The sequence below is a fragment of the Doryrhamphus excisus genome, chromosome 1, assembly GCF_030265055.1.
Source record: "Doryrhamphus excisus isolate RoL2022-K1 chromosome 1, RoL_Dexc_1.0, whole genome shotgun sequence".
Lineage (NCBI taxonomy): Eukaryota > Metazoa > Chordata > Actinopteri > Syngnathiformes > Syngnathidae > Doryrhamphus > Doryrhamphus excisus.
In genome coordinates, this window is record NC_080466.1 from 28,794,915 (window position 1) to 28,807,224 (window position 12,310).

Here is a 12,310-nt window from a genome sequence, read left to right on the forward strand (position 1 = left end):
CAAAATACAAAAAAAAAACCTTGAAAACGAGAGGAAGGAAACAGATGGAAAAATGCAAAATTAAAGCTGGAGGGAGGTGACAATGGGAAGGATTATGAGGGAGAAGGATGATGCAGTGGACAAGTACAAGGAAAAGCAGCTATTTTAAGCTTTGTCTCAAAGTTGACTGGAGCTAAACTAGAATACACGCTTCTAGCTATGAATATTAGGCGGGCTTCTTAGGGACATGTGCGGCACCCATGGGGTAGAACTTAATGCATTCTAGAACACGCCCTTGTCCTCACTGAACTGAAATGACACCATTACGTTGAGCTATGCCAGATATTAATGCCAATGAGGACACTTAAAGTGCTATCCTCAACCATATCAGGGAAGAGTAGGCACCTTAAAAACAATGAACCCATGAGGGCTCATCATTGCAGAGAGGAGGGTCAAGGTTGAGCGCTAAAAGGCTTCAAGTCAACGGGAATTCCCTATCTACAGCGCTGCCTTGATGAGACTCCTGTTTTTATATTTTCACGCCTGGAGCCTCGGAATGACCACGGTGATATGGTAATGGTTTTATTTCATTTGAACATGCATCAGATTACAATTGAATGCATCACATAATCAGTTCACAGTTCCACATGTCCAAAAGGAGTAGGAAGAAGCAAAGCTTATTAAATCCTACCCCTCCATCTGGTACTTTTACAATCAGTAACTGTTACATTTGATCACTTCCTGCTTTCCATCATACAGTTTAAGGTTTTTTTTTTGTTTTTTTTTTATTTAAATAATGTACCTCGTACTGAAGTATGAGGTGATATGAGCATCCAATGACATAATGGGTACCATAGTAAGTGTCAATATAGTGATATATATAGCACATCATGACTGGTTCAAGACTCTTCATCCTTGTATTTAGCAAACATCAACTGCTTGTATTGTTTCTTGAATTGGCTCATCGTTGTGCATTGTTTGATTTCCTTACTCAATCCATTCCATAGTTTGATTCCACATACTGAAATGCTATGGCTTTTTAACGTAGTCCTAGCATAGAAGTGTTTCAAATGTACTTCTTCCCTGAGATCATATTTCTCCTCTCTTGTAGAGAAGTATTGGATGACATTTTTAGGTAATTGGTTATTTTTAGCATTATGTATTATTTTAGCTGTTTGAAGATTAACTATAATATGTTGAAGTATTTGTGATTTTAGAAATAAGAAGTTAGTATGTTCTCTGTAGGCGGTATTATGAATTATCCTTACTGACCTTTTTTGCAGTACAGTGTGAAGATTGCTTTTGTAGTTATTGTGATCCGCGCACACCATTTAGATCTCAGCTATATTCCATTCCCTCACCCTCAGAGTGTCACAGACAATGAGGAAAAATATGCTTTATGAGTTTTGCATTTCCCCATGCTGGAAATCTGGCAGATGTTTAGTAACTGGGGCACATTATTCTAAAGTACAAGCTAATGACACTCCACGCGCAATGTCAAGCACAAGGAAAACTATCTGTGGTTGGATAATGTGGGTTTCTCGCAAGAACCTACCTTAAAGTCACTTAGATGTGCCTGGATTTCTTCCCGTTCCTGACGGCAAACCTGGATCATTTCCTGCATTTCCTTGTTCTTTGTCCTGCCATCCTCAATCAGGGCCTTCAGGTTGCTCAGCTCTTTTTCATGCACCTCTCTCTCCAGCTGCAGCTGTTGCCTTAGTGTGTCCCGTTCTTCCTGAGCCCTGGCCAGCTTGGCGTGCAACTCCGCCGAGACCTTATGAAGCTCCATCTTGGAAGCTTCCTCCTCAGCCAAGCGCTGTGCTAGCTGGGAATGGGCTGAGGTCATCTGCGTCACTTTGCCTTGAAGTTCAGCTTGCTTATTCTGGTCTCTCTGACAGAGACGGGCTTGTGCGTCAGCTTTTTCTCCGAGCCTCAGGTTCTCTTCTCTCAGTCTTGAGTGGATGTCCGACTGATGCCGAGCCTCTGTCTGAAGGGCAGCTGAGGCCTCTTTTACCTGTAGTTAGAAAACACCTTACAATCAGAATGTACAGTACTTTAACTTCAAATCACACCGATTGCCAAGAATATATGAGTTATGCATGAATACTAATGTGATCTTAATGATCAAACAAGCTTTTGAGAAAAGACATGTCTACCTTAGAATAACTTCTGTGCTGGCTGGGCTGCTTTAAAAAAAAAAACAAGTACATGACAGATAATAAAGCAAGCTTCGTGATGGATGAGGAATAACTTGACTGCTGCCTTGTCTGTAAAAGTGAATGTAATAAACATGAGTGACAACATCTTTTAAAGGCCTCACATTTCATGAATAATAACTAGAATATTCTTGTATAAAGGTAGTGTGGTCCCTGCAAAATAATCACTGATTACCAGTAGAAACTGCCAGAACTGTCACTAATAATTCTGCACCTGTATGACGTCAAGATGTCATTCAAAATTACTTGAAATCAGGTGAATATTTCAATATTCTTATTTAAACGTTTGACGGTCACTGGATTCGGTCTGCTGTGACCAAACACAATTTCGGAACGTTGACTGGTTGACTGGGTGACAAAGAACACCTATTGATTTTACCTTTTGTTTTAAGATACAGTAAACTACTAAAAGGTAGGCAAATTACGGCCCGGGGGCCACATCCGGCTCATTTAAACTCAACATTCAACCTGGCATCATGGCTTGAGCCGACCTTTTGATGGTTGAAGTCGCTGTTTTATCAATTTCGTTATTCGATGTGGTCTGTTGTTTACAAAGTGCTCCTGAAAAAAGAGACACAAGCACATAATAATAATAATAATCATAATAATAATAAATTTAATTTATAACGCAGGGCTGCACGGCGGTTGAGTGGTTAGCGCGCAGACCAGGGTTCAATTCCACCCTCGACCATTTCTGCGTGGAGTTTGCATGTGCATGCGTGGGTTTTCTCCGGGTACTCCGGTTTCCTCCCACATTCCAAAAACATGCTAGCTTAATTGGCGACTCCAAATTGTCCATAGGTATGAATGTGAGTGTGAATGGTTGTTTGTCTATATGTGCCCTGTGATTGGCTAGCCACTAGTGCAGGGTCTACCCCGCCTCTTGCCCCAAGACAGCTGGGATAGGCTCCAGCACTCCCCGCGACCCTCGTGAGGATAAGAGGTAGAATGAATGAATTAATTGTATTGGGGCTGCACAGTGGTTGAGTGGTTAGCGCACATGCCTCACAGCTAGGAGACCAGGGTTCAATGCCACTCTCGGCCATCTCTGTGTGGAGTTTTCATGTTCTCCCCGTGCATGCGTGGGTTTTCTCCGGGTACTCCGGTTTCCTCCCACATTCCAAAAAACATGCTAGGTTAATTGGCGACTCCAAATTGTCCATAGGTATGAGTGTGAATGGTTGTTTGTCTATATGTGCCCTGTGATTGGCTGGCCACCAGTCCAGGGTTTACCCCGCCTCTCTCGCCCAAAGACAGCTGGGATAGGCTCCAGCACTCCCCGCGACCCTTGTGAGGATAAGCGGTAGAAAATGAATGAATAATTTATAACGCGCTGTACATCAAAGAAATGATTTCAAAGTGCACATATTGCAGATTGCATGACACTTTTACAGATACAATAATTCCAGGTGGACTGTTACATGTAAAATATATAGTCTGACCCCCCCTCCCCCCGGCAATGCGGCCCACGACTCAAAAAGTTTGGCCACCCCTGACCTAAACCATTCATTCATTTATTTCTACCATACCACAACAGATTCCTTTTTTTGATATTCAAGAGATGAATGTATTTAGTCTTTGTATGTTTAATGAAACAGGATGAAAGGTTGTTCAACCCTCCCTCTAACCTCTCGGATTTCTTGCTCCAGAGCCAACTTGCGCTGGCAGGTCTCAGACAGTTCCACATCTTTGAGGTGAAGCTCCTCTTCACGCTGGGCCAAACGTCGCAGGTTTTCAGCCAGCTCTCTGCGGGCTGCCTCAGCCTGCTGGCTCAGCGCCTTCAGACGAGTCTGGGAGCTCTCCTTCTCTTTGGCTACCTGGAGAGAGGAACAGAAAGAGTGGGGGGGGAGATGGGCGCGAGGGGAGTTGGAAGGAAAAATAGAATTACAGATGATGGGGAGCTGAAATGGTGAACAAAAGGAGCGCTTTGACGATATTTGACAAGGCCAGATGGAAGAGTGACAGTGAAAAAGTGGAGGAAAGCAAACGCAGCACTCGCACCCGGCTCGACGATAAGCGACAACGGTCAGGTCTGTGCGAGGCAGATTGCTTCTAATACTCTGGCTTTGACTGGTATTTGTAAGGACTTTGCCGAAGCTCAGACACTAATCATTTAATTGAGCACTTGATTATCTATTCTAATTCATTAAGGGGGGGTAGACATTATTTCATAATTAATTCACACCACGTCAAGTATTCAAGGTAGAAGTCTCCGTGTGTGTGTGTGGTGATTACAAGTTTGGAGGTGAATTAGAACTGCATAGTAATATGCTAATATGCTAACATGCTATGTCCCGGGTCACCTGCACTACTGCAAGAGTTACAAACTATATCTGTCTATAAAGGTGATATGTTGAACGAAACGAGTCTTAGAGCTGGCTCTTTGAAGTGAACGAATTGTGCTTTTTTTTCCCTTGACTGTCCAAAAGACGTGTGGTTCCGCAAATGTCGACACTATACAGAATGCCAATATTACTTTCACCTGGACTCCTATAGAGCAGCTACACACAATAACCAGTACGCAACGCTTTATAGGTCTTCCAGAATCTGCACCTATTCAGCTGTATTTCTTTGGATTTTGTGCTTTGTGCAAAAACGGTCTACAATTTATTCCACTCATGACCCGCCTGCAAGCACGGCCAATCCATTGCTAGCAAGTAAAACAGAGGAGCAGAGGCTTACAGCGACGTCCGTCTAAGAAGGTCCACCCCTCTGTGACATCACAAAGGGGCAGTTTTACGACGCATTTTGAGCCATCTCAAACTTCTTTCAGGGCTCACTTCCAAATGCGCAAACCTCATTATCTGAAAATTTGGCATCGTTTAACATGAGAATAAAACACTAACTACAATTAAAAGTCAGAAAAGTGGAAAAAAGCATAATAGTTTTGCACATTTTAATCTATATTTTCTTGTATAAACTTTTGTTGTTGTAGTGTTGTTTTACTGTGTATAGTTGGACATTTAAAAATAACAGACAATCACATTGCACCTTTTCTGGTAATACCAATACCAATAATAAACTGCACTATAATGTCAGTATTCATCTTAGTACTCTAAGTATACTTTTGGAACCCATTGGATCCCACAAGATTACACACAAAGTTCCATCTTATTTGCGTTGTTGACTATCAGTGTCAGTATAAAGCGACATAACACCATCTTTTATTATTAATAAAAGGTATATTTGAATAGTTATAAGGTATTATATCCAATTCACCTTTTCACCAGACTTCAAGAGGACATTTCTGCTTATTTCACAGGCAATTTCTAATCTCAAAGGGCATTATAAAGAAATAGAAGCCAAAAAAAAAAAAAGCACATAAATAATTCAGCCACGGTAGGTTTATGCAAATGGTAGTGTGTTGGTTTATGTGCTGTGGAAACAAGATTACTTAACCACAGAATCACATAAGCTGGGAACGTTTGGTTCTGTTGTCAATGCCTGGAAGACTGGTAATTGTTGCACACAATGGCTAAAAACGAAATTTTTTGCTTATCTTTTTTGGAGATTGAGCGTCCGTACCTATTTGCTGCGGAATTACTTATTGATTTCTCAATTAAAATGATTTTCGTTTTCAAGTTCCGAGAGTCTATTGTGCTTAAGTGTGATAAGACTATTACAATTCAATTGCACACTTGACAGGCGACATGACTTCAAATCGCTCTTTGAGGTCAAATGTGCATTTAACTCAGTATACTTACTAAAAACACTCAGGAAAGTTCCATTCATTTTAGTGGGAAGCAGCTAGCAATGGTTTATGTGGCCAATTACCCTTGCAGAAATTAAAGTGATGATTTGCTATTGCTGTCTGGTGCTTCACCAATGTCCAGTATGCATCAAGAAAGTTTGAATTAATGTGCGCTGTTACTATCTTAGGGAGAGCTACTTCCAATGCCGCACTGAGTGACAGCGTATAAAGTGGTAACTTCTTCACCCAAGGTCTGTGACGACAGTAGTCATTTAACAAATTCATCTACCAGGTCAGCAAGCTGACCTGTACTGCCTTGGCACTGTGCAGCTGAACGTGGGCTCGGGCCTCCTCCAGCTCCTTCTGCAGTCGATTGCACTTTGCCCTCCATTGGCGCACAGCTTTTTGGGCCTTGGCCTTCAGTTCGTCTCTGCTCCTTGTGCTCTCTTGGAGTAACGCCTCGGTCTCGGTCCTCTCCGCCTGCTCTCGACTCTGAAAGAGAAAAGTAGATTCATGTATGGGTAATTATCCAATATTTTAACATCTTTTGGATTTAATTCGAAACAGGGGTTTCGCCATACAAACCATGTTGGTCTCGAAATTGTATTTTTTTGCCATTTAGCCCAGATTGAAGTATTAGATAAAGTATGATATACCGTAGTAAAACTAATGAATAATGCTAATGAATTAGAACAGTCTTATATTATGTTAATTTTATATAATATTATTTATAGTACGAGTAGTATAAAACGTATTACAATACATTTACAATAATAATTTAGAATAAATTAAAATTAATTATATAATACCGTAAAACAGAGGTGCCAATTATATAAAGAACCAAGCATGATAAGAACCATGATAAAAGGCATACATACTTTACAGCACCTCCAGGCCTGTCATGGCCGATCTTACAGTAGGTTAATTGCAATTGAAATGTCCACATTTCAGAGTGTTTTCTCTAAATTAATTTGTTTGTGAATACATTTGGACTGGCACAGGTACATTTGGTGCTAACTTTTTTTTTTTTATTTAGATTTGCCTTCGCTCATAAACACATTATAATGGGACTATGTGTTGCTTATTGTTACAGTAGATGGCATCCTAACTCTTTTCCTTAACATACATTGCAACTATTTATGGTCTTATTGTACGGCTTTGGAGACTCTAATGTGAAATAATGCAACAAGCAGTGGGGCCTACACATATATTTTTAAAAAATTAAAATTGTCTCCCACTCCCATGTTAAAAATGAAAAATGTGTTATCCATGCTACCACTGCGCGACAAATGCACACTAAATCACTGATTAGGAATTACAGTAAATACCTGTATGTCCCTCAGTTGTTCAAGCATTCGCACCTGCTGTTGCTCCCGCCGTGCCATGTCTGCAGACAAGCCCTGGAGTACAGAAACAAAAAGAGGTCTGTGGGTCGAAAAGAAAGTCTTGAAAGGGCCGCAGTGGCTGTAGTAGAAACAAACAATAGAAAGTAGAAACAAAAAAAGCAACAAAACACACTAACATCAAAGAAAGCAGAGAATGCGCATCTTCAAATTGGATTATCCTTTAAACAAGTCTGAAAAATAGTCCAAAATGAAGTCGCAGTGGATTATTTTATATCCCTCACAACAACAAAGTTGAGCCACTTTGATGTAATTTTTTTTTCCCAAGGACGTCAGTTAGGAGAAATTAGTCACAGGTTGATTAGTCATGGAATTATTTCACGGGGAACGATGCTCCTCTTTCTATCTCAATTTGGCTTTTTTTTCCTGCAAATACAAAGCATTTATTTGGATCTACCTTCAGTGGGGGCCTGGGTGATACATACAAACACCCACCTCATGTTTGAACACCTACGTGTAGGATTCAGGAAGCGTGGGATTTGAAATAAAGGTTCATTGCAAGGAACATCAGAGAGAAGAAAAATGATAAAACATTAAATGATGCAGCCTACCTCTAACATTTTATTCATGAAACAGCTTCGAACGCCGCTATTTAACACAGATTTTATGTTTTTACACGTTTCCCAACACAACAGAAGTTGGACAAAAAAACTGCCTTCAAAGTGCCAAGAAATTATTTAAAGATGCAATTTTGGAAAAAAAAAACAAAAACAGGATTGCACTATTTATCAGTCAAATTTTCATTATTCATCAACACACCTCCAACTGTAAACTCAGCTGGACTCGTTCTCTCTCCTTGCGGTCAACGGCCTTTTTCAGTTCTTCGATCTCGCTATTGGTCGAGGTCTTGTGCAGCTGGGCTCGCAATTCTGCAACCTCTTTTTCCAGATCTAAACCATCTAGACGCACATTCGAGACACAGAAGGACACACGTAGAAGGAAATGAATTGAACTGCTCAGAACTAAAAGTTAATATGGAAAATTATGAGTTACATAATTATAATTATATTTACAATGCACTATTTATTTAAGTATGCTAAGATACACATTAATGTCACACTGACCTGCTATGATTATCCGCTAGAAGTCTCCAAAACAAGTCCTCCACATGCTTACCACCTCATTCAAACAGCATTTTGTGTCTTGGCATGTGAGTCTTCCCTTCGTCATCTCTGTCCCCCACAAGAGATCACCCCCAATCTTGCATATGTGGTATCCTATATTAACTAATATTTTAGTATGAGGCTGCACGGCGGTCGAATGGTTAGCGCACAGACCTCACGGCTAGGAGACCTGAGTTCAATCCCACCCTGGGTCATCTCTGTGTGGAGTTTGCATGTTCTCCCCGTCATGCGTGGGTTTTCTCCGGGTACTCCGGTTTCCTCCCACATTCCAAAAACATGCTAGGTTAATTATCGACTCCAAATTGTCCATAGGCATGAATGTGAGTGTGAATGGTTGTTTGTCTATATGTGCCCTGTGATTGGCTGGCCACCATTCCAGGGTGCACCCCGCCTCTCGCCCGAAGACAGCTGGGATAGGCTCCAGCACCCCCGCGACCCTCGTGAGGATAAGCGGTAGAAAATGAATGAATGAATGAATTTTAGTATGAATTGTCTGACATTAATATTGCAAGCAAGCGATTTTGCTTTGAAATAACTTGTCTAATCTGTTGTCTATTTTGGAGCTAAGAGCAGATATTCACTTAACACGTGCCCATGTGTCATTTTCTGTTATGCAAATCAAACAATGACATCATCCATCCCCCCCACTCCCACAAATTAATGGCACATTTTTTTGTGTGGATTGGTCAACTGTGCACTTTGTACCTCGTAATCTCCCCTCATCTTTGCCAGTGTAGTTGCCCTGCATGGGCTGTGGAGGCTGCCTCCAGATCCTCTGAAGCTCCGTCTTCTCTTTCCGGGTCCTCTGCAGCTCAACCCGCATGTCCACCACCTGTGGATCATCGCCCACACGGGACGGACTCATGCAGTTGCCGAACCGGTGGGGGGCTTCTTTAAACGGGCTTTGCAAACCTGTTGAACAAGTGATTCTCTGCTGTCCTCTGACTCTTCCAGTAGTCTTTTAGCTCTCTCCAGCTCCTGCTCCATCTGAGGAGATAGGTGCTCATGACAGGAAGATGTGATGCACAATATACTGTAACATAGAAACCACACACTCACCTTAAATTTCTCCTTTTCTGCATTGTGTAGTCTATACGTCACGGGTTCCTCTCTATGGTGGGCTTGGACATTGTGTCTCTCCAAAGTCTATAAACAAACACACAGGTCAGAAACACATGAACACTGCAGCAAATAACAATGCAAAACATGACAGGTGCTTAACTATGACATCATCGGCCCTCCTCGTCTCTTTAGAATGAGACACGGGGCATAATGGTGGATTTGTACCAGGCTTCAGATCCTACTCAATCCCATCCATTCTAAGCAGAGTACGGTGATGAATTGTTGGCTGCGAGCAATAACATCTACCCAAGTGACTCATCATCTATTTGATTCACATCACAGCGGGCCCATCGGTGGGGAATAAATGTGTCCTCTGCTTTCCCTCTCCCCTTGCTCTTTAGTAGTATAAAAAAAGATTTGTTTTCTTCCCATTTCCTCATGTGTGTTTATTTACCGGGATTTTTTTGGGGGGGGTGGGGAAAAAAAACACTTCTTTTCACCCAAGGGGCTGTCTGCGTCCCATCAGAACACTATGGTGGAGAGGGATGTAATTTAATTTGTAGCTGCCTTGTATGTTTGTTATGTGAGCTTGTACTAATCAGTCTAAAAGAGAGACACAGTGCCCCCTTGTGGTCGCTTGCAAAATCGTACTACTGTACAACAATGTGCAAGACAGCTTTTTTTTTTAATTTTATTTGTGCAAACATTACAGTGCATTTGTTACATCAATAAAAATATAATTTTCCATTATTTACATTTGTATTCAACTACCTGATCACAAGCCCAAAAAGGAGTAGGCTGAAGCAAAAGCTTAAAAAATGCCTACCACTTTTTGCAAGATATAATCAGTCTTTTCCCCTGTTATCATTGTAATATTATTATTGTTATAATATTTATCATTATTACCATTATTTTTATTATTATCACCATTATTATAATCATTAATATTACCATTTTCATCATTATAGTTGTAACAATTTTTGGATTTTTTTTTATTATTTAATTTTACAGACTTCATTGCTTCTTGTAGAGTGCTGTGTCATTCCATCTGTTGTTTTCTGAAATCCGCAGTATTTGTGCTTTTATTGTCAATTTATTAGCATACTTTTTCCCCCCTAAGTGTAACATTTACATATCATTTTCTGGATTGCATGTGTCTAATCTTGTGCATTAAAAAAACAAGAACTTGAGACTGTGTGTGTCAAAGAAAAAAATAAACACCTCTGGCATCCCGATATACAAAGCAAATTTGTAATAGTTGAATTTGAGATTATTTAGATATTATTTATTGCAGTATCGTGTTTAGTCTTGCAGGATTGATGCCTTTCTCTGAAATCCATCAAGTAACACGATGAAATGTAGAAAACAGTACATAGCAAGAACTCACAGAGTCCAGACGCTGTGAAGTGGGCATGTGTTCTGACAGGCTTTCTATTGTTAGCCTGGTGTCAGCATCGGACCTGTCAAGACAAGACAAATGTTTATCCACAAAGTCAAGAAATATTATTAAGAAATATTTGCTGGAGAAATACTGTAGTAGCCTGTAGTAGGATTCTATTTTTCTCCAAAAAGAGGCAATTTTTTTCTGCAGAAAACATATGTCATTCACCCTAAGTCAGTAATAAATTATAAATGTGTGTTTAAAAAAAAAAGTCCACAATTTTTACAAGCTTGTCTTCATGTTTCACTGATAATGGTTTTACATCAAGAGGCTTTGTTCGGCTGTCCTTCAGCACATTAAAGTTGCTGCGAGAAGCAAAAAATATACAGTCCATCTTCTACATCCATCCGTTAATGGATCATTTTACATTATCATTCATCGGTGATGAGTACCTATATAGTATATGCTTTTAAATATGTTAATTCTAAATAATAATTGAAGAGATAACCTCATCTAATAATTACAATAGTCGGTCAATCTCACTGAAAATGTTGACTCATAAGAGCAGAATGTGAACATTAAGCTTGCGGGAGGGTTGAAATGGGGGGAGCAAGCAGTGTGTAATTTTTTTCAGAGTGTCTCAATAATTCGCATTAATGGTCTCGGACAACACACTAAGGTTATTAAATCATATTATTTAAAGGGGACCTAGCATATTGTGCAAATTTTCGGCCATTTGTATTGAGTTGTGGACTCGTGTAAGCTCCACACAATAACCTAAACAAAAAGTTTTCGAGATCTTCCAGAATCTGCACCTATTCCAGCTATATTTACTTAAATTTCCAACAGGTCTGTTTTAATTTATTCCACCCACGGCTCGCTTCCGGGCACATAGACTTTACTGTGATTGGTCCCACTCAGCTTGTACCCGAACACGCCCATATGAGGAACTCAGTGTGTCATTTTTTTTTTCAGAGTTTCTCAATAATTCGCATAATGGTCCCGGGACAACACACAAAAGTGATTAAATCCGATTATTTAAAGGGGACCTAGCATATTGTGCTAATTTTCGGCCCTTTGTATTGAGTTGTGGACTCCTATAAACTCCACACAAAAACCTATACCTATTTATATAAAAACCTATAAAGTTTTCTATATCTTCCAGAATCTGCACCTATTCCAGCTATATTTACTAAAATTTATTTAATTTATTCCACCCACGGCTTGCCTCCAGGCAACTACATTTTACTGTGATTTGTCCCACTCAGCTAGTACCTGAGCATGCCCATATAAGGAAGTCGGGTGAGGTCACAGTGAACTGGTGGTCGAAAAAAACTCTCTGAACCCGAGCATTCAAAGCCATCCCAAACTTCTTTCAGTGCAAACGTCATTATCTGAAACTTTGGCATTGTTTAAAACAATAATACATACTTTATTGTTCTGATGTTTATATA

At 40.2% G+C, this 12,310-nt stretch overlaps 1 protein-coding gene across 3 annotated transcripts in view; it reads right to left on the bottom strand.

Annotated features, from left to right (window-relative positions):
* The window catches only part of LOC131138724 (centrosomal protein of 128 kDa-like), a 37,896-nt gene that overhangs the window by 21,646 nt on the left and 3,940 nt on the right, over positions 1-12,310 (bottom strand). Inside the window, exons 6-15 of one of the 3 annotated variants that reach the window (XM_058088029.1) lie at positions 10,863-10,935; positions 9,473-9,559; positions 9,326-9,400; positions 9,119-9,245; positions 8,049-8,188; positions 7,215-7,286; positions 6,193-6,378; positions 3,824-4,012; positions 2,136-2,162; positions 1,535-1,993 (exon numbers count right to left, since the gene is read on the bottom strand). In XM_058088029.1, coding sequence (XP_057944012.1) covers positions 1,535-1,993; positions 2,136-2,162; positions 3,824-4,012; positions 6,193-6,378; positions 7,215-7,286; positions 8,049-8,188; positions 9,119-9,245; positions 9,326-9,400; positions 9,473-9,559; positions 10,863-10,935 — 1,435 coding nt within the window. Of the gene's footprint in view, positions 1-1,534; positions 1,994-2,135; positions 2,166-3,823; positions 4,013-6,192; positions 6,379-7,214; positions 7,287-8,048; positions 8,189-9,118; positions 9,246-9,325; positions 9,401-9,472; positions 9,560-10,862; positions 10,936-12,310 lie in introns of all 3 variants that reach the window. The other 2 variants (XM_058087950.1, XM_058088114.1) reach the window with 2 other exon arrangements.